This window comes from Salvelinus alpinus, chromosome 22 (genome assembly GCF_045679555.1).
Source record: "Salvelinus alpinus chromosome 22, SLU_Salpinus.1, whole genome shotgun sequence".
NCBI classification, from domain to species: Eukaryota; Metazoa; Chordata; class Actinopteri; order Salmoniformes; family Salmonidae; genus Salvelinus; species Salvelinus alpinus.
In genome coordinates this window covers 46,535,267-46,561,347 of record NC_092107.1, presented here as the reverse complement: position 1 = coordinate 46,561,347, position 26,081 = coordinate 46,535,267, and the positions used below count along the sequence as shown (strand labels likewise).

General features: G+C 42.9%; 2 protein-coding genes across 8 annotated transcripts in view; one reads left to right on the top strand and one right to left on the bottom strand.

The window, feature by feature from the left end:
* LOC139549550 (mast/stem cell growth factor receptor kita-like) overlaps positions 1-26,081 on the top strand; it is a 37,315-nt gene that overhangs the window by 5,645 nt on the left and 5,589 nt on the right. The window contains exons 3-16 of one of the 2 annotated variants that reach the window (XM_071360162.1): positions 8,057-8,172; positions 8,326-8,440; positions 12,886-13,085; positions 13,863-13,969; positions 15,159-15,285; positions 17,686-17,717; positions 17,840-17,912; positions 18,101-18,211; positions 19,042-19,180; positions 19,741-19,808; positions 20,186-20,292; positions 23,846-23,968; positions 24,401-24,512; positions 25,137-25,236. In XM_071360162.1, coding sequence (XP_071216263.1) covers positions 8,057-8,172; positions 8,326-8,440; positions 12,886-13,085; positions 13,863-13,969; positions 15,159-15,285; positions 17,686-17,717; positions 17,840-17,912; positions 18,101-18,211; positions 19,042-19,180; positions 19,741-19,808; positions 20,186-20,292; positions 23,846-23,968; positions 24,401-24,512; positions 25,137-25,236 — 1,530 coding nt within the window. Of the gene's footprint in view, positions 1-8,056; positions 8,173-8,325; positions 8,441-12,885; positions 13,086-13,862; positions 13,970-15,158; positions 15,286-17,685; positions 17,718-17,807; positions 17,913-18,100; positions 18,212-19,041; positions 19,181-19,740; positions 19,809-20,185; positions 20,293-23,845; positions 23,969-24,400; positions 24,513-25,136; positions 25,237-26,081 lie in introns of both variants that reach the window. The other variant, XM_071360161.1, reaches the window with a different exon arrangement.
* LOC139549551 (C-type lectin domain family 4 member F-like) lies at positions 803-16,654 on the bottom strand. 6 transcript variants are annotated; one of them, XR_011669904.1, is made up of 5 exons: positions 16,314-16,330; positions 3,325-3,537; positions 2,615-2,742; positions 2,277-2,365; positions 803-2,180 (listed from the first exon to the last, which is right to left on the bottom strand). XR_011669904.1 is itself a non-coding variant. In XM_071360163.1 (5 exons), the coding sequence occupies exons 2-5, from the start codon at positions 6,586-6,588 to the stop codon at positions 2,024-2,026; spliced, it is 492 nt and encodes a 163-aa protein (XP_071216264.1). In that variant the 5' UTR covers positions 6,589-6,697; positions 16,314-16,654; the 3' UTR covers positions 803-2,023. The 6 variants fall into 6 exon arrangements, 2 of the variants coding, with proteins under 2 accessions (XP_071216264.1, XP_071216265.1); XM_071360163.1 differs by lacking the exon at positions 3,325-3,537 and adding an exon at positions 6,471-6,697 and having other exon boundaries at positions 16,314-16,654; XM_071360164.1 differs by lacking the exon at positions 3,325-3,537 and adding an exon at positions 6,471-6,697 and having other exon boundaries at positions 2,615-2,739; positions 16,314-16,654.

Sequence of the window (26,081 nt, the reverse complement as noted above, 5' to 3'; positions counted from 1 at the left end):
TTTTTATAGAAAAAAAGATAAAAGTTCTACCCGACGACATCATCAAAAGTTAAAAACAGAGATGTTCAAAACACTGTGAGATTCCCAGTGACCCGGGGAGTAAGAAACGTCCGCCCTCTGGCTAGAAACTCATTGTTCTTACTTTTTAACCCTACCCTGTGATGTCACAGAGAAGCATTTTTTGTTAGGACCTTTCTTCTTCTTCTTTTTAACCACAGATCCTCGAAACACACTGTTTTCACATGTAGACACTGGTACGGTGCTGGAGGTGAGGGACATGACGTTGAAAAGCGGCGGAATTGCCCTTTAAGTTGCTATGCTGTGACTCCAGCCAAAGTCTCTGACCGACAGCGAGGTAAATATTTGATCATTTATTTAACTCATACCGACCAGTAGCTCAACCGATAAGAGTCATTAACAGACCTTTAACATTTCTGAGGAGACTACAGTCACAGACCCTCCGCCCCACCTTTTCATTTCTGAACGATCACATGGCTGGTTTCTCTTGGAAGGGTGAAATGAGTGGGGCTGAACAACTAGGTGTTTGAAGGGCCATTGTCTTCCGACAGGTGGCGTCATTCTAACACGACAATGCGTTGCCAGTTGCAGACGGCCGTCGTTAAGACAATGGCAAGAGGACTGAGGCGTAGCAAGCAGCTGAAACGAATAGTTTTCCCCCTCCCATAAAATACATTGTAGCTAATCCTTTCACAAGAACATGTTACATTTCTGTGTTTTACATAACCTTATCCTACATTTCTTTATGTTATTAGAAACAAATCACAACATGTTGACATTCATATTTATTTTTTAAAAATGTACATTTTATTTAACCAGGCAAGTCAGTTAAGAACAAATTCTTATTTACAATGACGGCCTAGGAACAGTGGGTTAACTGCCTTGTCCAGGGGCAGAACAACAGGTTTGTACCTTGTCAGCTCAGGGATTCGCTCTTGCAACCTTTCAGTTCCTAGTCCAACCACTAGGTTACCTGCCGCCCCAATATTAAATCACATTCAGACTTTTGGTGTCACGGGACAATAGTATCGTAAAGAATTAGAATAAAGGATTTTTATTTACTATATGAAAAATGTAAAAAAATAAAACTGGTATTCCTTTATAATATTGCACATTCTCTTCTGTACATAGAACAGGGGGTAGGTAACCCTGTGCCTGGAATATAACAGGGATTCATAAAATATATCTCAGCCCTGTGATTGGCTAAATGCAGCCCACCAGGGTTTCCTACCCTTGTAGCACGAACTACATTTAATTTAATTTAACATGAATCAACATTGCAGTTTGTGTGCCAGATTTAGCCAGTTAGCTAGTTTTCAACTGAAGTCAATGGGCAGATTGATTTAAAAAATATATTTTGTTTTACATTTCATGTAAACAAAAAACAACATTTAGTCAAACATTGTGTATAGATGGAGGCTGATTGTCCTTCGGGAGCTGTGTAACCTGTCACTCCTTTACCGTTGACTTGAGTTTCTGAAGGACAATCAGCCTCCTCATCTAAACACAATGTTTTACTAAATGTTGTTTTTACGTGAAATTCATGTGAAATATTTATGTTTATTTAAAAAAAAAAAAAATGTTTTTAATCAATCTGCCCATTGACTCTGGCTAAAATCGAGGATCTCACACTGAGAAAGCTTATTGACTGAAAGTGCTTTTGCGTATTGGAACAATGCAGGGGGGGTCCCAACCACAGAAAACTCCCCTTTGAACTTTTCTTACTATATGGTGCAGATGTGTATTTCAGGGTAAAACCCTCACCAGGCTAACTGGAATGACTAACAGCTGCTTCTTGGAAAATGAGGGGGGCTCAACTCTGTCACCTAGGTGACTGAGGAGACTGTGCACGAAGCAAGAGCACAGTTGAGACAACATGGAGGGGGTGAAATGGCCCTAGGTGTTTGTGGGATGTCACAGCAAGAGGAGTTGAATCTAGCAGTTGTTCCCTCCATTAAAACCAAGTATAATCCTTTCACAAGAACAAGTTCACGTTTTCTCTTGCTTACATGGTATTTGACATCAGGTATTTTTCACAAATACAGTATTTTTGTGTCCCACATTGTCGACCAGTTACTTCTCTCACTGCAGGTGTCTCATAGACCGTAAGCTTAGCACAGTCCTCTTCCTGTCCGCCTTCTGACCCCACACCTCTCTTCACCCTATGAGAAGGAACAGGGAATTATCACAAACATTCCTTCATGCCCTAAATGTTCAAATCTCCGTCATACTTCTCCATCGATGGTGAAATCTCTTACCGTGTTGATATCTCCTTTGTGTTGTTAAGAGAAAAATCAATCCAGACTCCCTCCAATTTCTTTGCACTGACCACTTCAAGGAGAAAGGCCTATTGATGTAGAATAACATAAATGGTAGAATCATACTTTTTTTCTCCCCTCCATATTTGGCCTCTTATAATTTGATATCTCTGACTGAAGCTCAGTCACACATTGCAGGCACGCACACACACACACACACACACACACACACACACACACACACACACACACACACACACACACACACACACACACACACACACACACACACACACACACACACACACACACACACACACACACACACACACACACACCTGTTCCTCTTCGCTGTTTATGATCACCAGGTCCAATCCCTTCCTTTGGCAGTAAGGTCTGCTCTCATCCCAGGACTTCATCTCAGTAGAGATGTAGTACAAACTGGAGTTTATATGCTTCCATCCTTCTGGAGACAGATTAGATACAGAGCAGAAGATTAGATACAGAGCAGAAGATTAGATACAGAGATTAGATACAGAGAAGAAGATTAGATACAGAGATTAGATACAGAGAAGAAGATTAGATACAGAGGTTAGAGAGTAGAAGATTAGATACAGAGTAGATACAGAGCAGAAGATTAGATACAGAGTAGATACAGAGCAGAAGATTAGATACAGAGTAGATACAGAGAAGAAGATTAGATACAGAGTAGAGAGTAGAGGATTAGATAGAGAGTAGAAGATTAGATAGGGAGCAGAAGACTTGTTTGTCACAAATATAGCAAAACAAACATGACAAATTATTTTTTTAAATAAACAACTGATCATGAAATACAATTATTATACTGCAGGTAACAGTATAATATACAGTAGTCATATAGTTCAAGTTCATGTGATTATGATCAAATAAAAGGCAGAAATCTTTTTTCTGAAATACAATACTTGACAAACTATCGACAAAGCTACAAAGGAGAGATGGTTTTGTGGTAGGAGGTTTAGGTGTGGTGCTGTGAAAAATTATATACAAATACTGAAAGAGCTGAACTTACCCTGCTTTAAAATCATATTTAGTAGAACGCGGTAGTTCTCTGATTTCAGAGTCTTGATCTCTTCTCTCTCTGCCAAACAGGTTTCATTATTTGACTGCTGTCTCTGTGCAATTTGATTGTGTTTCTGGGCAAACAGACTTATGACAGCCACAGTACACCCCACTACGACCACACACAGCAGTAGTATGTGGTGTCTTCTTAAGCATGTAGAACCTGAGGTGGACACACAAACACACAATTGATTGTTTCAATGCATGTAGTAATGTTGAAAGTTGAAGTGAAGATTAAATTCAACTGTTGGAGAACAGTGGAAGTTGATAAAATAGCTTGTTTATTTTTTATTGTTAAAAGCCTGAGGGACCAATCACAGTGGGGAATACAAAAACCAAACATGATGTGATTGGTTAAGTGAGTTGGGGAAATCTGACCAATTGTTTTTAACATAGACTGACCAATAACGTGTTATATAGTCACACATATTACTTTGTACTAACCAATGGAATATGTATACATGTTTTCAACGAGGGAATTCGATTAAGCTGCCCCGGGTTGAACCGGACTATGGCCCGTAAATGTGACGGGCGAAACCGTTGCGGGAGGCGCGCCCTGCTCAAATCGAACGGTAATCTTTGACGCTCAGTCATATTGTCAACAATGAAGCCTGGTGCAGCGTTCATAAACATACATCATCTATTTTCCATAAAATATGTTCAAATTCTGTGGTAACAACTGTTGAAAAATGGGCGTGCTCGCTTGCTACCCCGCTGATTGTTATCGTTGCTAAATCCTCCATGTAACAACTATGGGAAATTTCCTTTCGTAGGACAGCCGGAGGCAAAGTCATTAATATTTATGAGTTAGGTCGGGTGATTGGTTGAGCCTTCTTGGATGTGTAACGTCAAACTGATGCGCTGCCGAGCCGTCTGTTTAGCTTGCTCGCCAGCATGAGCACCGAACAACTTGGGAATTTCAGGTTAATTAATTGGCAAATAAATCAAAAGCCTCACCAACTAGCTACCAATCTATTTCAGTTTCACTATCCAAGCATTCATAAAACGAGTCCACTAGTTGTTTATTTTTACAGTTACACAAACTGGCTGTTGCTTGATATGAGCAAGTCAACCCAAACATATCAAATAACAGCCCTGCTTAGTTGGCTAGTAACGTTGGTGACAGTGTTGATATCCTATGGCGGGTCGTGATTTGTTGAAGTTAACTCAAATAAAAAGTGTTTGGTTCCCTTTTTCCGTGATGGCAGCCCCCTCGAAATCAACATCCGCCATTCCTCTAACCAACAATGTATAGGGTTATACCATAGTAGCCAGGAAGTCGTTTTGGGGTGAGGGGGACTGAGATTTAATATATATATATTTTTTGCCCTTCGCTACAGAGGGCTATACCGGTCCACTAATACAGGACTAGTAAAGGCCCAGTGCACTACTTTTCGGGAAAAAAGTTGTTGTTTTTTTAATCGTTTTTTAAAAATGTATATATTTTTTATTATGATTTTACAGGTGGCGTTTCAGCACCCCTACTTCCCGCGGTTATGGGTTATTCCAAGTTTCAACGTGGCCTTTAATTAGTGTTAGTTTAAACAGCGCTACATCCCAAATATTTGCCCCTTGTTCTATTGATTTCAGCGTGATATCGAAACAGTGTTGCTTTGCACATACCACGTTGCCCACCCACTTGAATCAAAATGCAACACTTCAAAATGTATCTGTAAATGTGTCTTCTCCAAACTGTCCTCTAACCAGTGATGTACACATTATTCCCAGGATCGTTTGGTTTTTGGAGCTGTGGTAATTTTAACAGTGTATATTTCCTCCCTTAATCAATTAGTGATTTTATTACCAGTTGGCAAAACAACAGGGTTTTTTAACAACAGGGGTTCATTTCCATGTTGTGTGTGATTGACGAGTACCTTTTGTTATTGAATGACAGGTGTAGCTATTAACATAATTTTCAGTTGATGTTAAAGTTTATATGACTTAAGTACAGTTTCCTGCCAGTCCAGCATGTAAAACACAGTTTGTCCTGTTTATTTGATACTTTTCAGTTATTTATCCCTTTTGCACTTGTCAGTCATGCTTGAATGTTAACATATTGATCTCGCTTGTATTTCCCCAGTAAACCACAACATTATCCTGTTACCTTTCCACCCCGCGTGTTCCTGTGATTTCGCGCAATAAAACCCCACTATTTGGATTCCTGCTTCATCTCTTAATTTCCTGTGTATTCTCATCGATGCGCGTCATGGTGGCGTTTTGAACTCTGAACTCTTTATAATAGTCCATCTTTTCTATACTATTGTTGCGTAGATGGTACATTTTTAGGTTTTCGATATATCACAAACTGTTTCTGCGTATTGGTTGTTGATTTGGACACTTTAAAACTGTTTTGACACTGGGCTATTTATCAATGTGTTGTCAACAGGAAGCAACAACAGCATTTTTTAAAATATTAATTGAACTTTCAACATTCATTTCTAATGGTATTGTACTTATTCGGGTAAACACCGCTGAATGAGTGTAAAAACGTGATGTGATTGATGGATTTGGATTTACCAGAAATCACCAAAATAGGCTTGCCCGAATTATCCGCGCCATTTGAGAAAGAAAGTAATAGCTGCGACCCCTAGCGCTAAATCAACAGTACAAAACCAAATATATTGATCCGTTTTAAGCAATTGATCAACTGTCATCGTGTTGACTATATGTAACGGATGTGAAATGGCTAGCTAGTTAGCGGGTACGCGCTAGTAGCATTTCAATCAGTTACGTCACTTGCTCTGAAACCTAGAAGTAGTGTTGCACCTTGCTCTGCAAGGGCCGCGGCTTTTGTGGAGCGATGGGTAACGACGCTTCGTGGGTGTCAGTTGTTGATGTGTGCTGATGTGTGCAGAGGGTCCCTGGTTCGCGCCCGTATCGGGGCGAGGGGACGGTTTAAAGTTATACTGTTACATATACACATACTAACATCAACAATCTGAGGTAAAAATGATGGGTAATGTAGTAAGAAAAACGCATAGACTACTGTCCCTAATTAAATATATTAATTTATGACGATAGTAGAGGGTCTATAGGGTCTGTGCAGCAGGCTGAACGTTAGACGTCCCTACTATACGTTTGGGTGTTTTTACTTACCTGAGAGGTGAGTTCGGTTGCACGGTGTCCGTAAGGATTCCCGGTCTCCTTCGGTGGAGCCCATTGGACCATTGCAGCTGCTGTAAATGGGATTATCAAACCTCTCCTCTTTCATCATCCGCTGGACCAACTGCAGTCAGTTTTGTTTTGACCGCAGCAGTAGAGCGAGGGACGTGTTTCTGTTATCGTGTCTCTTGCGGCTCCTTATGTAGCAGTCTCGATAACACCTACAGCGCCCACAGAGCGAAACCAAAACCATATCGAGACATTTCAATATAGCCCTTATGAGAAGAGCTATGGTTTCTGTGGAACTGTGAACTTTTGTTATTAGTTAGTGTATTTGTCATATAGCCTACGCATGATGGGAGTACACAGTGCAACAAAATGCTTAATTTCAGGTTCACTACCCACAATGCATTTAAGTGAATAAAACAGCACACAAATAAAAGCTCAATTAATAAAAATAGAAAATAATTTTGCAAAACTATAATACAACAAGGCACTCAAACGAATTGAAGTATGATATTTACACGTGCCGGGGAATTGTGGAAATAGATCAAGCCAGCAACCGGCTTATTTCTTGTAAACCACGTGATCGATGTCTTCTGTCTTCTATAATAGACTTATCTAGAGATTCATAGAGTAACCGAAAGTCCCCCCAAAATATAAGGCCCAACCAGCAAAAGCAGCATATATACAGAGCCTTACAAAAGTATTCATACCCCTTGGATTTCTTCACATTTTATGGTGTTTACAAAGTGGGATTAAAATTGATTTAATTGTACATTTTTGTCAATGATCTAAACAAAATACTCTGTAAAATGTCAAAGTGGAAGAATATATATATTTATTTTAGATTGATATAAATTAAATTCCGAAAATATAGTTGTTCCATAAGTATTCATCTCCCTGAGTCAATACATGTTAGAAACACCTTGGCAGCCATTACAGCTGTGCATCTTGGGTAAATCTCTGAGCTTTACACACCTGTATTGCGCAATATTAGCCCATTAATTATTTTCATAATTCTTCAAGCTCTGTCAAGATGTTGGGGATCATGGCTAGACAGCCATTTTCACGTCTTGCCATAGATTTTCAAAACTGTAACTTGACCACTCAGAAACATTCACTGTCTTCTGGGGAAGCAACTCCAGTGTAGATTTGGCTTTGTGTTGTAGGTTATTGTCCTGCTGAAAGGTGAATTCCTCTCTCAGTGTCTGGTGTAAAGCAGACTGAAGCAGGTTTTCCTCTAGGAGTTTGTCTGTGCTTAGCTCTGTTCCGTTTTATAGGTACTTTCATAGATCGTTTTATAGGTACTTTTATAGGAAATTTCTCTTGACTCAAACACCTCCCTGAACAGATGAATGTATGCACTGTGTCAACAGCCTGGGAACCCCCTCTAAATCTCAATCTATGTCATGGAAACTTCCACTTTCATTATAACATGCTGTTCTTGTAAATCATAACCCCCCTCCTCCCCCAAACACAAACACATTTCCTTGACTGTTTCCAACTCTCTCAATTCCATTTCAATAAATAAAAGTGAAATTAACACAAAAAAAAAGTCCTCTCTCTTTCTGTGTTAGGTCCGTCAGTGAACTGCGTTTGGTGAGGGTCCATGGGTCAGAGGGCGGGATTTACACCTTCCAAGCCAATCATGAGGATGCCTCTGTCAATCAATCATTCCCTGTCTATGTGAACAGTACGTTCTGGTTGGTTGTTTTTGCATGATGTGTTTTCACATCCTTTTTCACACCATTTTGAATGCTTACAGTAAACGCTCTCTCTGTCTCTGTCTGTCTGTCTCTCTGTCTCTCTCTCTCTCTCTCTCTCTCTCTCTCTCTCTCTCTCTCAGGTAAGCCTGTCATCATTTCCCAGGAGGGACCAGTTGATGGACAGGTGCGCTGCGTTGCCGCCGGTTACCCGGCCCCTAAAATCACCTGGTTCTACTGTGAACTCCCCCACACACGGTACGGGACAATAACACACAGCCATACTGTGAACTCCCCCACACACGGTACGGGACAATAACACACAGCCATACTGGGAACTCCCCCACACACGGTACGGGACAATAACACACAGCCATACTGTGAACTCCCCCACACACGGTACGGGACAATAACACACACAGCCATACTGTGAACTCCCCCACACACGGTACGGGACAATAACACACACAGCCATACTGGGAACTCCCCCACACACGGTACGGGACAATAACACACACAGCCATACTGGGAACTCCCCCACACACGGTACGGGACAATAACACACACAGCCATACTGTGAACTCCCCCACACACGGTACGGGACAATGACACACAGCCATAGTCACTACTGTAATTTCTGCGTGTGATGCTAAATTGCATTGACATCCCAAGTACCCCAGTAAGTAACATATACAGAGATGTGAGAGTGAACAAGTAACCTAAACAGTTGTTTAAAAGCATAGCTACAATGCATAGCTAACTGCAATGTCAAAATCATGTACTTTTGTAACACCAAAACTAGTGGCAACTGAGCTGCCACCAACTCGAAGGAGAAGAAACTTGAACTTTGCTGAAGTATTGAAACCCATCATCCTGAGATGTTTTGAAACATGACATGGGTGTGTTGTAACACGGCTTAATCAACTGTTGTGCGACACCTTTCCAGGGACTGGGAGCAAAACCGGAAAAGGTTGAAAACACTATTTTGGTGTTTCAAATCAGATACCTTCTTCCTGTCTAATACAGCATTTAGACACCTTCTTCTGGTGGATTTTAATGTTTAACATTGATCTACAACAGATGTGTCAAACTCAGATTTTTGCTTTTTCCTTTCAATTTGTAATGAACACGAGGGGAGACAGAGAGCTGGTTTCAAGCGCAGGACACAGCAGGTGTTTAATGTAAAGGACAACAGGAGGAGGCAGGTAGCTGGGTCCAGGGGCAGGCAGAAGGTCATACACAGGGGGTCCAAAAGGGAAACAGTACAGGCAGGGAAAAGGCTAGTAACGTCGTCCGGGAGATCAGGCAATAGGTTGATAACAGGAAATCCGATCGGTTAAAGTACAGGCAGGGAATAGGCAAAAGGCGTCGTTAGTGAGGCAAAAACTATCATACACGGGAGGATTAAATTACAGGGAAAAACAGAGCTCCGAATAGAAGTGTGTCACAAAACAAACAATACCTCACAGTGATGAGGTGCAAAGAACTGAACTAAATAGTGTGTGATAATGACATACAGGTGCGTGAACAGGTGATCAGAATTCAGGTGATTGGGATCTGGAGAGTGAGCTGTGTTCAGGGGGGGGGGGTGATCTATGTGTGTGAGAGTGTGAGCTGCGTTCAGGGGGGGGGATCTATGCGTGTGCGAGTGTGAGCTGCGTTCAGGGGGGGGGTCTATGTGTGTGAGAGTGTGAGCTGGTAAGGGATCTGCGTTCAGGGGGGGGGGTCTATGTGTGTGAGAGTGTGAGCTGGTAAGGGATCTGCGTTCAGGGGGGGGGGGTCTATGTGTGTGAGAGTGTGAGCTGTGAGGGGCTGGAAAGGGAAAGGGAGCTGCGTTCAGGGGATCTACGTGTATGGGAGTGTGAGGTGGAAGCAGACGTTACACAATTAAGACCTAGACAACCAGGCGAGGGGAGTTCCATACCAGCAGACATTCAGCCCTCTGTGGAATGATTTTGACACGTGATATACAGTATGTATCTGACCATTGTTGAGCACAGTGCCAAATCCACCAGCATTAACTAGATGTTTAACAGCAAGCATTGGAAGATAATGTATTTACCTCTTCCATTAAAAGTTGGAAATGTGGTAGAGGGTGGTCTCCTCATTGAACGTCATTTTCCCGGACGTTTTTGATATCCGTTCATCACGCTCCATTACACCTCAACAAAGCTGCTTAATACTCATATAGAAATAGACTTTCCTTCCTTTAAACATGAATACAACACTGTGTCCATACCCACTTCCACCTGTCACACTGTCATTCCTTCTCTGTCACTTCCTGTTTTTTAATCTGTCTAAATAAAACACTGAAGAAATGAAGGTGAATTTCCACAATAAATATTCTCAATATGCTCTTATCACCAATCAATATTTAGGCTATAAACCATTAGCATTTCTTAACCATTTGATTGTTTGGGTGTTTCAGAGTACTTATTTTCTGTTTTAAAACACTTTCTGTGTATCATAATACTGACTTTGGGTTTTCCATTCTAACCCCCTCCACACACCAGATCTCTTGTTAGGTGACATTGGGTTTCCATTACAACCCCCTCCACACACCAGATCTCTCTGGTTAGGTGACATTGGGTTTCCATTACAACCCCCTCCACACACCAGATCTCTCTGGTTAGGTGACATTGGGTTTCCATTACAACCCCCTCCACACACCAGATCTCTTAGTTAGGTGCAGTAGGCTACTTTTAATGGTTTCATGACACAATCGTGGTGTTTTGAGTCTTTCCATGTGTACAGTGTAAGAGCACCCTAACAGTGTGTTTAGTTTCCATGTGTGCAGTGTAAGAGCACCCTAACAGTGTTGTTTAGTTTCCATGTGTACAGTGTAAGAGCACCCTAACAGTGTGTTGTTTAGTTTCCATGTGTGCAGTGTAAGAGCACCCTAACAGTGTTGTTTAGTTTCCATGTGTGCAGTGTAAGAGCACCCTAACAGTGTTGTGTAGTTTCCATGTGTACAGTGTAAGAGCACCCTAACAGTGTTGTTTAGTTTCCATGTGTGCAGTGTAAGAGCACCCTAACAGTGTTGTGTAGTTTCCATGTGTACAGTGTAAGAGCACCCTAACAGTGTGTTGTTTAGTTTCCATGTGTACAGTGTAAGAGCACCCTAACAGTGTGTTGTTTAGTTTCCATGTGTACAGTGTAAGAGCACCCTAACAGTGTGTTTAGTTTCCATGTGTGCAGTGTAAGAGCACCCTAACAGTGTTGTTTAGTTTCCATGTGTGCAGTGTAAGAGCACCCTAACAGTGTTGTTTAGTTTCCATGTGTGCAGTGTAAGAGCACCCTAACAGTGTGTTTAGTTTCCATGTGTGCAGTGTAAGAGCACCCTAACAGTGTTGTTTAGTTTCCATGTGTGCAGTGTAAGAGCACCCTAACAGTGTTGTTTAGTTTCCATGTGTACAGTGTAAGAGCACCCTAACAGTGTGTTGTTTAGTTTCCATGTGTACAGTGTAAGAGCACCCTAACAGTGTTGTTTAGTTTCCATGTGTACAGTGTAAGAGCACCCTAACAGTGTTGTTTAGTTTCCATGTGTACAGTGTAAGAGCACCCTAACAGTGTGTTGTTTAGTTTCCATGTGTGCAGTGTAAGAGCACCCTAACAGTGTGTTGTTTAGTTTCCATGTGTGCAGTGTAAGAGCACCCTAACAGTGTGTTTAGTTTCCATGTGTGCAGTGTAAGAGCACCCTAACAGTGTTGTTTAGTTTCCATGTGTGCAGTGTAAGAGCACCCTAACAGTGTGTTTAGTTTCCATGTGTACAGTGTAAGAGCACCCTAACAGTGTTGTTTAGTTTCCATGTGTGCAGTGTAAGAGCACCCTAACAGTGTGTTTAGTTTCCATGTGTGCAGTGTAAGAGCACCCTAACAGTGTTGTTTAGTTTCCATGTGTGCAGTGTAAGAGCACCCTAACAGTGTTGTTTAGTTTCCATGTGTACAGTGTAAGAGCACCCTAACAGTGTGTTGTTTAGTTTCCATGTGTGCAGTGTAAGAGCACCCTAACAGTGTGTTGTTTAGTTTCCATGTGTGCAGTGTAAGAGCACCCTAACAGTGTGTTTAGTTTCCATGTGTACAGTGTAAGAGCACCCTAACAGTGTTGTTTAGTTTCCATGTGTACAGTGTAAGAGCACCCTAACAGTGTTGTTTAGTTTCCATGTGTACAGTGTAAGAGCACCCTAACAGTGTGTTGTTTAGTTTCCATGTGTACAGTGTAAGAGCACCCTAACAGTGTGTTGTTTAGTTTCCATGTGTACAGTGTAAGAGCACCCTAACAGTGTTGTTTAGTTTCCATGTGTGCAGTGTAAGAGCACCCTAACAGTGTTGTTTAGTTTCCATGTGTGCAGTGTAAGAGCACCCTAACAGTGTTGTTTAGTTTCCATGTGTGCAGTGTAAGAGCACCCTAACAGTGTTGTGTAGTTTCCATGTGTGCAGTGTAAGAGCACCCTAACAGTGTTGTTTAGTTTCCATGTGTGCAGTGTAAGAGCACCCTAACAGTGTGTTTAGTTTCCATGTGTACAGTGTAAGAGCACCCTAACAGTGTGTTTAGTTTCCATGTGTGATTCTGTGCACCACCCTTTCTCAAATGTGGCTTGTTTTCATTCTTCAGGGATTGAGTCAGACCTGGGACACCAGGTGAATCTCTGGCCAATCAGTGACATTAATCAATTCACTAACCACTCCCCCCCCCCCCCCCAGGTGTTCCCACCTGACCAACGCCAGCCAATGGGAGCAGCGTGAGGTTGCCACGGTAACGGTATCAGACTCGGCCTTCGGCAGCAGCGAGGTGGAGAGCCGACTGAACGTCACGAAGGGAGACACACACACACACTACCACACGTTGGAGTGTGTAGCGACCGTGCAGGGCGAGCAGGCTTACACACTGTTCTCCATCAGCGGTGAGATATAACACACACACACACACACACACACACTGGACATACACACACACACTCAGTCTCTGTAGTGGACAGGAGTGTGTGGATGTAGGGCCATATTGAGTGGGATTACAGAATGTTGAGTGTGCAGGTCTTGAATTAGACATGGACACTAATCTAATGTAATCTCACATAAACATAACACTGCTGTCTCCTCTCTGTGTGGCCGGTGGGACTGCAGCTCACACCACAATAAGACAGTGCCTCTGTTCATCATGTAAAAACAGACAGTCTGCAACTCAATACTAGGAAGGTGTTCTTAATGTATACTCAGGTTATATAGAGTACGTGTTGTGTGTGTGTTCTAATGTTTATACGTGTGTGTGTGTGTGTGTGTGTGTGTGTGTGTGTGTGTGTGTGTGTGTGTGTGTGTGTGTGTGTGTGTGTGTGTGTGTGTGTGTGTGTTTATACGTGTGTGTGTGTGTGTGTGTGTGTGTGTGTGTGTGTTTATACGTGTGTGTGTGTGTGTGTGTGTGTTTATACGTGTGTGTGTGTGTGTGTGTGTTTATACGTGTGTGTGTGTGTTTATACGTGTGTGTTTATACGTGTGTGTGTGTGTGTGTGTGTTTATATGTGTGTGTGTGTGTGTGTGTGTGTGTGTGTGTGTGTGTGTGTTTATATGTGTGTGTGTGTGTGTGTGTGTGTGTGTGTGTGTGTTTATACGTGTGTGTGTGTGTGTGTGTGTGGTGTGTGTGTGTGTATGTGTGTGTGTGTGTGTGTGTGTGTGTGTCCATACAGAGCGCACCGTGCCCCATAAGCTCTTCACCCCCCTGCTGACTGGTGTGGTTGTTACAGCTGTAATACTGAGCATCACACTGGTGGTTCTCCTCTACAAATACCTTCAGGTACTGTACCCTGTTATAGACTGGCTGACTGGCTGGCTGGCTGGCTGGCTGGCTGACTGGCTGACTGGCTGACTGGTGTGGTTGTTACAGCTGTAATACTGAGCATCAGACTGGTGGTTCTCCTCTACAAATACCTTCAGGTACTGTACCCTGTTATAGACTGACTGGCTGGCTGGCTGGCTAACTGACTGGCTGACTGACTGGCTGGCTGGCTAACTGACTGGCTGACTGGCTGGCTGGCTAACTGGCTGACTAGCTGACTGACTGGCTGGCTGATTGACTGACTGACTGACTGACTGACTGGCTGGCTGGCTGGCTGGCTGACTGACTGATTGGCTGGCTGACTGGCTTACTGGCTGACTGGCTGGCTGGCTGATTGACTGGCTGGCTGGCTGACTGACTGACTGGCTGATTGACTGGCTGGCTGGCTGGCTGATTGACTGGCTGGCTGATTGGTCATCATGTTATTGATCCCCTCATGTTTAACACCTTATTTTTGGTAAATGTATTATATTTTAATCATGTTCTCTAATGTATTTATTATTGATCAATATCAATATTGATCCCCCCTCCCAACAGAAACCCAAATTCCAGATGATTATATGTGATTATACCATGGTTTTGTTAAATACTCGTTTCTGAAGTTAATTCTAGAGCGTGTATTATTTCCCTATAACGCACGGTATATCAGCACGGTAGAATTCAATGGCAAGTTCATAATTACATGTTCTATAATTACATGCTGCTTTTTAAAACAAAAGTCGAATTGAAAACAGTATTGGTATTGTTTTAATTTGATTTTCATAAAAGCAAGCTAAGACTGATGGTTTGGTTAGATAAACTAACCAGTCTGTTTGTTTGGTTACCACGGCAACTACTGTAGCGATCTAGTAAACTTGCTAGCTACTTCAGTGTATGTTGAAAACATTTCTACCTGCAAATTAACACATTTTTCATGCCAAATGTGTTAAATTATAGCCATGGTATGAAAGGGATAATCAACTCGGGTTTCTATGCGTTCTCTGGAAAATAATGTAACTCGGTGGAAGGTCAGTTCCGGTAGCGCGTCGGTGGAACACCTTCTACGTCGTCGTTCATTATTTTTCGAAAGAAGACATATCCCCTTGTTGATTATCCCTGACTTCATCACGTTATTAAATGTATTGATCATTGACCCCCGCTCCAACAGAAGCCCAAGTTCCAGATTCAGTGGAAGGTGATTGACAGTATCCACGGCAACAACTACATCTACATCGACCCCACCCAGCTGCCCTATGACCCCAAGTGGGAATTTCCCCGGCAGAAACTACGCTTTGGTACGAGCATGTCACACACACACACACACACACACACACACACACACACACACACACACACACACACACACACACACACACACACACACACACACACACACACACACACACACACACACACACACACACACACACACAGGTGTTGGGGTAGTTACAATTTAATAAAATTTTAAAAATAGTATATTACCTACATTACATAGGCCTATATGTAACAGTATAACTTTAGTCCGTTCCCCCGACCCGGGCGCGAACCAGGGACCCTCTGCACACATCAACAACAGTCACCCACGAAGCATCGTTACCCATCGCTCCACAAAAGCCGCGGCCCTTGCAGAGCAAGGGGAACCACTACTTCAAGGTCTCAAAGCGAGTGACGTCACCGATTGAAACGCTATTAGCGCGCAGCCTGCTACCTAGCTAGCCATTTCACATCGGTTACATATACACCAACACAAGTAGCCTAATAATGACAGACGCACAATCTAGTCACCGGAGGTTGGTGGCACCTTAATTGGGGAGGACAGGCTCGTAGTTATGGCTGGAGCGGTATTGGTGGAATGGTATCAAATACCATTCCATTTGCTCCATTTGAGCCATTATTATGAGCTGTCCTCAGCTGTCTCCACTGCCTCTACTACATGCCTCTACTGCATACCTCTATTACATACCTCTACTACATACCTCTACTACATACCTCTACTACGTATCTTTATTACGTACCTCTACTACGTACCTCTACTGCATACCTCTACTGCATACCTCTACTGCATACCTCTACTGCATACCGCTACTGCATACCTCTACTGCATACCTCTACTACATACCTCTACTACATACCTCTATTACGTACCTGTATTACATACCTCTATTACATACCTCTATTACGTACCTCTACTACGTACCTCTATTACATACCTCTACTACATACCTCTATTACATACCTCTACTACATACCTCTACTACATACCTCTGCCTTGGCAGCAGCTAATGAGGATCCTTAATAAATACAAAGACAAAATACTACATACCCAGCTATAAACAGGTTAATCTCTCGCTGGATTACAGCCTGTCCTCCTGAACGATTCAAATCAAGCCTTGGTTGTTTGGGTGAGGTAGGCCTACAGTCATCTTCAGTAGCAGCAGTGGTCATGAACCGGGTGAGGTAGGCCTACAGTCATCTTCAGTAGCAGCAGTGGTCATGAACCGGGTGAGGTAGGCCTACAGTCATCTTCAGTAGCAGCAGTGGTCATGAACCGGGTGAGGTAGGCCTACAGTCATCTTCAGTAGCAGCAGTGGTCATGAACCGGGTGAGGTAGGCCTACAGTCATCTTCAGTAGCAGCAGTGGTCATGAACCGGGTGAGGTAGGCCTACAGTCATCTTCAGTGGTCGGTTTTCGCTACGACTCTTGTCTTGTTGCTTCAAGAGATTGGAAGTTGTGATTGTAGCAGTGGAGAGTTGTTTCCCTCCTGGACAGTTGACATGTTCCAGTTATATTCTGGTCACGTTGTCCCTCCAGATCAAAGTAATGGGAATTACTTCCTCTCTGAGAAACTCAGTGTTTTCGTCTCTTCTGCCTTGTTTCATCTGCCGTGTTTCATCTGCCTCACTAAAGCTGTTAGTACTAGCGTGTGTAAACAGGAACTTGGTGAGAGGACGAAAACCATTTGAATCTGGGGCGGGCGGGTGGGGGTGGGTGGGGGTGGGTGGGGGGGTGTATATATTGATATCAACAGCTGTAATAGAAAGAGAATGATAACAAAAGTAACAACAACTTATCTTTAATCAGTAACTGTAATATAATTACTCAAATGACTAGTTACCGCAAAAAGGGATATTATTACTGTATAACCCCCAAACACTGACACACACATTACAAGTCATCCAGCTGTCCACTGTCACACAATGTCAACATGTCAAAACCAGACAGTGGTTACTTCTCTTTATCTAGTTTCGGTCTGACTCAGACCCAGCCTTCAAGCACACTCTCACAACAGCCAGAGCTTAACCACAAAGACTAATATAGATGGCTTGTACAACGAAGAGTGGCAGAGTTTTTAGACACATAGCAACAGTATCTTATTATAAGGCCTGCAGCAAAACATACGAATCTTAAGGTCCCCTTAATCAATAATGGGGAGGGTCTTTGGAACACACCCCCGACAATATATCGACTTCAACAGCTGTAATAGAAAGGGAATGATAACAAAAGTAACTCCAACTTATCTTTGATCAGTAACTGTAATATAATTACTCAAATGACTAGTTACCGCAAAACAAGTTGTGTTATTACTGTATAACCCCCAACACTGACACACACAGAAGGACTCGCTACAAGTCATCCAGCTGCCGTAATGTCAGGGAGATTTTAAACCAGCTGAAATGTGTGTGTGTGTGTTTAGGTAAGACTCTGGGTTCAGGGGCCTTTGGTAAGGTTGTGAAGTGTGTGTGTGTTTAGGTAAGACCTGGGTTCAGGGGCCTTTGGTAAGGTGGTGAAATGTGAAATGTGTGTGTGTGTGTTTAGGTAAGACCCTGGGTTCAGGGGCCTTTGGTAAGGTGGTGAGAGCTACAGCCTATGGACTCTGTTCTGCTGATACCGTAATGACTGTCGCTGTCAAGATGCTCAAACGTGAGTAGCTGTGTGTGTGTATGTATGTGTGTGTGTGTGTCTGTGTGTCTGTGTGTGTGTGTGTGTGTGTGTGTGTGTGTGTGTGTCTGTGTGTCCCTTGCATCTTCTTCTTCATCATCATATTTAAAGCTATGACGATGTCATTAAGATGATGTCATTGCAACGATGTAACGATGATGTCACCGCAGCGAGCGCCCACTCCACCGAGAAGGAGGCTCTGATGTCGGAGCTGAAGGTTCTCAGTTACCTAGGCAACCACGTCAACATCGTCAACCTGCTGGGAGCTTGCACTGTGGGAGGTGAGAGGTCATCGACTCTATGGCAAAGGTCAGAGGGTCCACAGTAGTCATACTAACTGGTTCTCCGAGATATCCTACAATAACTCCACACTTTCCAGTTGAGCATTAAGTAAGAGATTTCCATTAAAGGATGTTTTACCAGAATCAGATTAAGGGGTGTTTTGCCAGATCCATATTAAGGGATGTTTTACCAGATCCAGATTAAGGGATGTTTTACCAGATTAAGGGGTGTTTTACCAGATCCAGATTAAGGGGTGTTTTACCAGATCCAGATTAAGGGATGTTTTACCAGATCCAGATTAAGGGGTGTTTTACCAGATCCAGATTAAGGGGTGTTTTACCAGATCCAGATTAAGGGATGTTTTACCAGATCCAGATTAAGGGGTGTTTTACCAGATCCAGAGTAAGGGATGTTTTACCAGATCCAGATTAAGGGATGTTTTACCAGATCCAGATTAAGGGACGTTTTACCAGATCCAGATTAAGGGATGTTTTACCAGATCCAGATTAAGGGGCGTTTAACCAGATCCAGATTAAGGGGCGTTTTACCAGATCCAGATTAAGGGGCGTTTTACCAGATTAAGCCTATTCCTGGACTCGTTGGAAAGCACATTCAGTGAACAGAGTTTCTGAATTTAGTCCACATAGAACCTACATTTAGGCATCTACTCACTTAATTTGCTTCGTAAACAATAATCAATTTGAGCTTTCTTTATAAACTTCAAAGTTTAGAGTTTATATGAAGGTGTTCTGGTGGAAGGAGTCGTATGACAGTTTGTGGTCCCGTCCTGCTGTTTGAACTCTTACCCAGATGACTTATTTCCTGTCAGGGCCGACGCTGGTGATCACAGAGTACTGTTGCTATGGAGATCTGCTGAACTTTCTGCGTAGGAAGAGAGAGACGTTCTTCAGCGCCCAGACTGCTGATGGGTACTACCGCAACATCAACAACCCCCGAGAACCACAGAGGTGTGTGTGTGTGTGTATATGTGTGTGTGTGTGTGTGTGTGTGTGTGTCTGTGTGTGTCTGTGTGTGTATATGTGTGTGTGTCTGTGTGTGTATATGTGTGTGTGTGTGTGTGTCTGTGTGTGTCTGTGTGTGTCTTTGTGTGTGTGTATATGTGTGTATATATGTGTGTGTATATGTGTGTGTGTCTGTGTGTGTGTGTCTGTGTCTGTGTGTGTGTGTGTGTGTGTGTGTGTGTGTGTGTGTGTGTGTGTGTGTGTATATGTGTGTGTGTCTGTGTGTGTCTTTGTGTGTGTGTGTGTGTGTGTGTGTGTGTGTATATGTGTGTGTGTGTGTGTGTTGTACTTTACTCATTATAATATGTCTGTGTTTCATTTCTCTCTCTTTATGTGTGTGTGTGTGTGTGTGTGTGTGTCTGTGTGTGTGTGTGTCTGTGTCTGTGTGTGTGTGTTGTACTTTACTCATTATAATATGTCTGTGTTTCATTTCGCTCTCTTTATGTGTGTGTGTGTGTCTGCATGTGTGTGTGTCTGCGCGCGCGTGTGTGTGTGTGTGTGTTTAGAGATGGGAACGGTAGCAGTTACATGCCTATGCGTTCGTCTGAGACAGACAGAACATCCTCCCAGTCAGGTAAAACTACATTTCCCACCATGCACCATAATCCTGTATAAATCCATAGTGTAGTCCTCTCACATGATTCCCTGCACTTCTTGGTTTAATCAAAACCTCATGTTGATTCATCCAGAAACATTTCATATTTAATATTAACATTTAACATTAATAGATTGCTAAATATCTTTCTTTCTCCCTTCTCTCCATCTCTCTCCTCCTCTCTCCCCTCTCTGCCCCCTCCCTCTCTCTCCTACCCTCTTCCTCTTTCTCTCCCCCCTTTTCCTCTCTCTCCCTCTCCCCTTTCTCACCCCCTCTCTTTTCTCTCCCCTCTCTTCCTCTCTCTCTCTTCCTCTCTCTCTCTCTCTCTTCCTCTCTCTCTCTCTCCCTCTCTCTAGATGATAAGGGGTGTCTGAGTATAGATGAGTTGTCTGTGGACACAGAGGATCTACTGAGCTTCTCCTACCAGGTGGCTAAGGGCATGGAGTACATCACCTCTAAGAATGTAAGGCTCTGAGGAATATACACACACACACATATACACACACACACACACACACACACACACACACACACACACACAGTTGAAAAGTGGTTTGTAGTTTGTCTGTAGAAATCTACAGTGCTGAGAGAAAGTCTGTGTCCCCTTCAGCCTTTTCTGTTTCTCTGTTTGATCTCTAAACATGTGATCAGATCTTCATCCTAACAATAGATCAACCTGATTTAAACACACAAACTATTGTAGTTTTTAACTCCTTCATGGAGCAAATTGATCCCACATTCCAGTTCTTTGTGGGAACAAGTATGTGAATCTCTAGATTAATGAGTGTATGAAAGTAGTGAAACGTTTTGGTATTTGGTCCCATATTCCTTGCTATGCTATGACTACATCAAGAGTAACTCTACAAACTCTTTGGGTTCTGTTTGGGTTCTCTTTGGATTCTGTTTGTGTTCTGTTTTGGGTTCTGTTTGGGTTCTGTTTTTCCCAACCAGAACTGACTGGTGAATAATGTCTTGTGACATTTTCTATTGAGGTAAGAATAAAACAAGTTTCTGAACGTTTTCTAAATTAATCCTGATAATACCTGGATTAATAAGAAAAACCATGAATAATGATGAGAGAGAAGCTTACAGAGGCTACAACAAAACATGTTAACATGCTAACACGCTAACATGTAAACACGCTAACATGGGAATACTCAAACATGCTAACATGGTAATATGCTAACATGTAAACACGCTAACATGCTAACATGGTAATACTCTAACATGCTAACATGGTAATATGCTAACATGCTAATGTAACAGTATAGATTCCGTCCCTCTCCTCGCCACTACCTGGGCTCGAACCAGGGACCCTCTGCACACATCGACAACAGCCACCCTCGAAGCATTGTTACCCATCGCTACACAAAAGCCGCGGCACATGCAGAGCAAGGGGAACAACTATTTGAAGGTCTCAGAGCGAATGACGTCACCGATTGAAACGCTTTTAGCGCGCACACTGCTAACTAGCTAGCCATTCCACGCCGGTTACACTCACCCCCCTTTTAACCTCCTCCTTTTCCGCAGCAACCAGTGATCTGGGTCAACAGCATCAATGTAACAGTTTAGCTTCCGTCCCTCTCCTCGCCCCAACCTGGGCTCGAACCAGGGACCCTCTGCACACATCAACAACAGTCACCCACGAAGCATCGTTACCCATCGCTCCACAAAAGCCGCGGTCCTTGGGTCTCAGAGCGAGTGATGTCACTGAGTGATGTCAACGCACACCACGCAAACTAGCTAGCCATTTCACATCGGTTACACTAACACGCTAGCATGCTAACACGCTCGCCCTTGTCATTGGTAATGGTGAGCCCATGTTAGCATGTTAGCATGTTAGCATGTTTTGTTGTAGCCTCTGTAAGCGTCTCACTCATCACCTTTTTAAGCTTGGAAAATCGACCCTTTCAGACAGATATTTTATTAAATCCTTAAACCCAGACTTGGACCACACACCATCTCCACTGAATAGCAGGCAGGGGAAGCAAAATAGTGATTGAGGCCCCGATTGGACGGGCACTTCTAATGTAAATCTATGGCAACACCCAAGGGGGATTGAACTGCCTAGCTCTCCCTGTAGATTCTGCGGTGACTGTCCCCATGAGTGACAGAACACTGAGCCAATCACAGCGCAACTAGAGAAGATTACCAACCCCTACGCTCTGTATTTTGGCTGGCTGCCCCTCCACCACAGAAAGCGCTGAGCTAGGATGCAAACACCTGCATTTTGGAGCTGCCTTGTTCAAGAATCAGTAGCAGTGCCTGAGTCAAATCACTGGGGAAGCCAGAAACAAAAAGCCATATAACAACCTGTGTGTTAATTACGTTGTTTGCTCTATAACCTGTTAGTTCATATGCCTTGACACAGTGATATACAGGCCTCAGGGACGAGTCAATAAGAAATTCAACCACACCTTTCTTACATCATAAAACCACAGAGCAAACTCTGTCAGGTGAATTCCACAAAACATATTACATGTAACAGACAGTTACATGACCTAAAGCAGGGTCAAGGTAATGTTTCTGACATTTTTGGACCATTAAACAACTATTGATGTAGAACCACAGAGAGTTACCGCAAGTCACAAAGAAAACAGGAGCTGCCTCCACTATTCCAGCACCATTTCAACTTCAACATTTCAACATCATCAAATCACCTCTGCTTAGTCTCATACAGCGACAACTAAAAGATACCAAAAAACTATTTAGTTCAATCAACGTAAGCTAAATATGATGTGGCTGTCCGTGGTTCTGATTTCTGTGTGTGTGTGGGTGTGTGGTGTGTGTGGTGTGGGTGTGTGTGTGTGTGTGTGTGTTTGTGTGGTGTGGGTGTGTGTGTGTGTGTGTGTGTGTGTGTGCGTGCGTGCGTGCGCATTCGTGCAAGTAGAAAAAACATGTTGACCCACCCTACGCCAGATGACATCCTCCTCTTTCATGTTGACAAAACGGTCTATCACTCTGTCATACAGTACACGCTTTTCTTGTTTGTTGTCCTAGGCTACATGGCTAAAATGCTTGCTCGCTAGCCTAACTTCCTTTCATGGACAACGTTAGCTAGTTAACATTAGCCTTCTACATCTAGCTACATGTTGAACTTCCATCCTCTCAGGCCAGGGGCACACCAATGTATGTATTAATGGTTGGATCAGAATCGCCGTTATAATCATTAGCCAGTATGGAGAATTAAGTAAAACCACAAGTCCAAATCTCCATCTCCATCCATGGCTAATTTAGGAAAGGGACCATTTTAACTAACTAGCCACCAGAGGACAACAACACAACGAGATGCAACAATTCAAGTTGTTTCTGTCAATGACGTATGAATGGGATCTGATAGGAGTGAAGCCAAATCCAAACTGGCTTCCCTTGACACGTTTTTGGTGTGCCAGGATCATTCACAGTTTAGCTCAACGCTGATTGACTATTATTTTATACTTTTTCTTTTTATCAAAAGGGAGGCCAAATGCTCGCTGGCTTCCGTTGCTTTCAATGCTACGGGCGGCAACATTGTCATACTCTTTTTGACCACACAGCATCAGATAGATTGCCCACACATAGAGAGACAGAGGGGCGCTGTTTCGCTCACTCGGACGCTTTCTCCTGTGAGATACATTCAGTCTCTGGAGAGATGATGGAAAATGATGAAATACAGAGACGAAAAATACATTATTTTAAATTTTTATTTTGGTACGGCTTCCGTTGGCATGAATTCTGCCAAGAAAGAGACCATGTTTGTATGCTGCTTTTATTAACTAAAGGATTTGTTTATTACATTTTTTTTTACGTTGTTTGCAAACTGATATGTGACACGGAATAAAATGAAAAACAGGCAACTTTTTGTGTTTTTTTATTTTGTATTTTGTAGCTAAACAAGTGGAGCTCTGCCCTGAATGACAGGTCTCCACTGAGTTAGAGACAGGTGTTGTTGCTGCTGTCTGTGTTTCTGTCTTCTATGTAGTTATTTCTGTATATGGCTGATTCTTTACTAAATGTGTGTGTGTGTGTGTGTGTAGTGTATCCACAGAGACCTAGCAGCCAGGAACATTCTGCTGACTCAGGGTAGAGTAGCCAAGATCTGTGACTTCGGACTGGCCCGAGACATCACCACCGACTCTAACTACGTCCTCAGAGGCAATGTAAGTGTGTGTGAGAGTATTTTTGTTATAGAAAGAGTGTGAAATACAAGAAGGCTGCTCAGGTTTTACCATCAAAGAACAACAAGTAAACACCAGGCATTGTAAAACAACGGATTCTCAGAGGGATAGTTCGGCCATTTTACATGTTTACATATGTTTCCTTATCTTGAGTAGTCTCTGGACAATTACTGTCAAGGTAAGGTTACATCCAAATATGTAAAATCACTGAACTATCCCTTTAAAATGAATAGCCACTTCCTGTTTCACCCTGATTATGTGTTTCCTGTGGGTGTTGTCTCCCCCTGATGATGCGTTTCCTGTGGGTGTTGTCTCCCCCTGATGATGCGTTTCCTGTGGGTGTTATCTCCCCCTGATGATGCGTTTCCTGTGGGTGTTGTCTCCCCCTGATGATGCGTTTCCTGTGTGTTCCAGGCCCGTCTCCCAGTGAAGTGGATGTCTCCAGAGAGTATCTTTGACGGTGTTTACACCTTGGAGAGTGATGTCTGGTCATACGGTATCCTGCTCTGGGAAATATTCTCTTTAGGTAATGTACAGTACGTAACTAGAGTCACCTTGGAGAGTGATGTCTGGTCACATGGTATCTATAGTCACCTTGGAGAGTGAGGTCTGGTCACATGGTAACTATAGTCACCTTGGAGAGTGATGTCTGGTCACATGGTAACTAGTCACCTTGGAGAGTGATGTCTGGTCACATGGTAACTAGTCACCTTGGAGAGTGATGTCTGGTCACATGGTAACTAGTCACCTTGGAGAGTGATGTCTGGTCACATGGTATCTAGTCACCTTGGAGAGTGATGTCTGGTCACATGGTAACTAGTCACCTAGGAGAGTGATGTCTGGTCACATGGTATCTATAGTCACCTAGGAGAGTGATGTCTGGTCACATGGTATCTATAGTCACCTAGGAGAGTGATGTCTGGTCACATGGTATCTATAGTCACCTAGGAGAGTGATGTCTGGTCACATGGTAACTATAGTCACCTTGGACAGTGATGTCTGGTCACATGGTAACTATAGTAACCTTGGATACAGTATATATACTCACACACACAAAGGCATGCAGGCACACACATGTTTGGGGAATATACTAACTGTGTGTGTGTGTGTGTGTGTGTGTGTGTGTGTGTGTGTGTGTGTGTGTGTGTAGGCAGCAGTCCGTACCCTGGTATGCAGGTGGGCTCAGCGTTCTACAGGATGATCCAGGAAGGACACAGAATGAACAGACCTGAGGTGGCTCCCAGAGAAATGTAAGGAGTGTGTGTGATTTAGGAAAATATACTTACTATGACTGAGACACAGTATGTGGTTGTCCCACCTAGCGATCTTAAGATGAATACACTAACTGTAAGTCTCTCTGGATAAGAGTCTGTTAAATGATTCTCTACTGTAAGTCTCTCTGGATAAGAGTCTGTTAAATGACTCTCTACTGTAAGTCTCTCTGGATAAGAGAGTCTGCTAAATGACTCCCTACTGTAAGTCTCTCTGGATAAGAGTCTGTTAAATGACTCTCTACTGTAAGTCTCTCTGGATAAGAGAGTCTACTAAATGACTCCCTACTGTAAGTCTCTCTGGATAAGAGTCTGTTAAATGACTCTCTACTGTAAGTCTCTCTGGATAAGAGAGTCTACTAAATGACTCCCTACTGTCAGTCTCTCTGGATAAGAGTCTGTTAAATGACTCACTACTGTAAGTCTCTCTGGATAAGAGAGTCTGCTAAATGACTCACTACTGTAAGTCTCTCTGGATAAGAGAGTCTGCTAAATGACTCACTACTGTAAGTCTCTCTGGATAAGAGAGTCTGCTAAATGACTCACTACTGTAAGTCTCTCTGGATAAGAGAGTCTGCTAAATGACTCACTACTGTAAGTCTCTCTGGATAAGAGAGTCTGCTAAATGACTCACTACTGTAAGTCTCTCTGGATAAGAGAGTCTGCTAAATGACTCACTACTGTAAGTCTCTCTGGATAAGAGAGTCTGCTAAATGACTCACTACTGTAAGTCTCTCTGGATAAGAGAGTCTGCTAAATGACTCCCTACTGTAAGTCTCTCTGGATAAGAGAGTCTGCTAAATGACTCACTACTGTAAGTCTCT

What these genes read in the sequence shown, in the direction of transcription:
- LOC139549551 (XM_071360163.1), bottom strand. Translation starts at nt 6,588, where the DNA reads ATGATGAAAGAGGAGAGGTTTGATAATCCCATTTACAGCAGCTGCAAT. An exon ending in CAACCGAACTCACCTCTCAG is followed by an intron (nt 2,743 to 6,470) that starts GTAAGTAAAAAC and finishes ATCTGTCTCCAG; the next exon opens with AAGGATGGAAGCATATAAAC. An exon ending in TAAACAGCGAAGAGGAACAG is followed by an intron (nt 2,366 to 2,614) that starts GTGTGTGTGTGT and finishes CTACATCAATAG; the next exon opens with GCCTTTCTCCTTGAAGTGGT.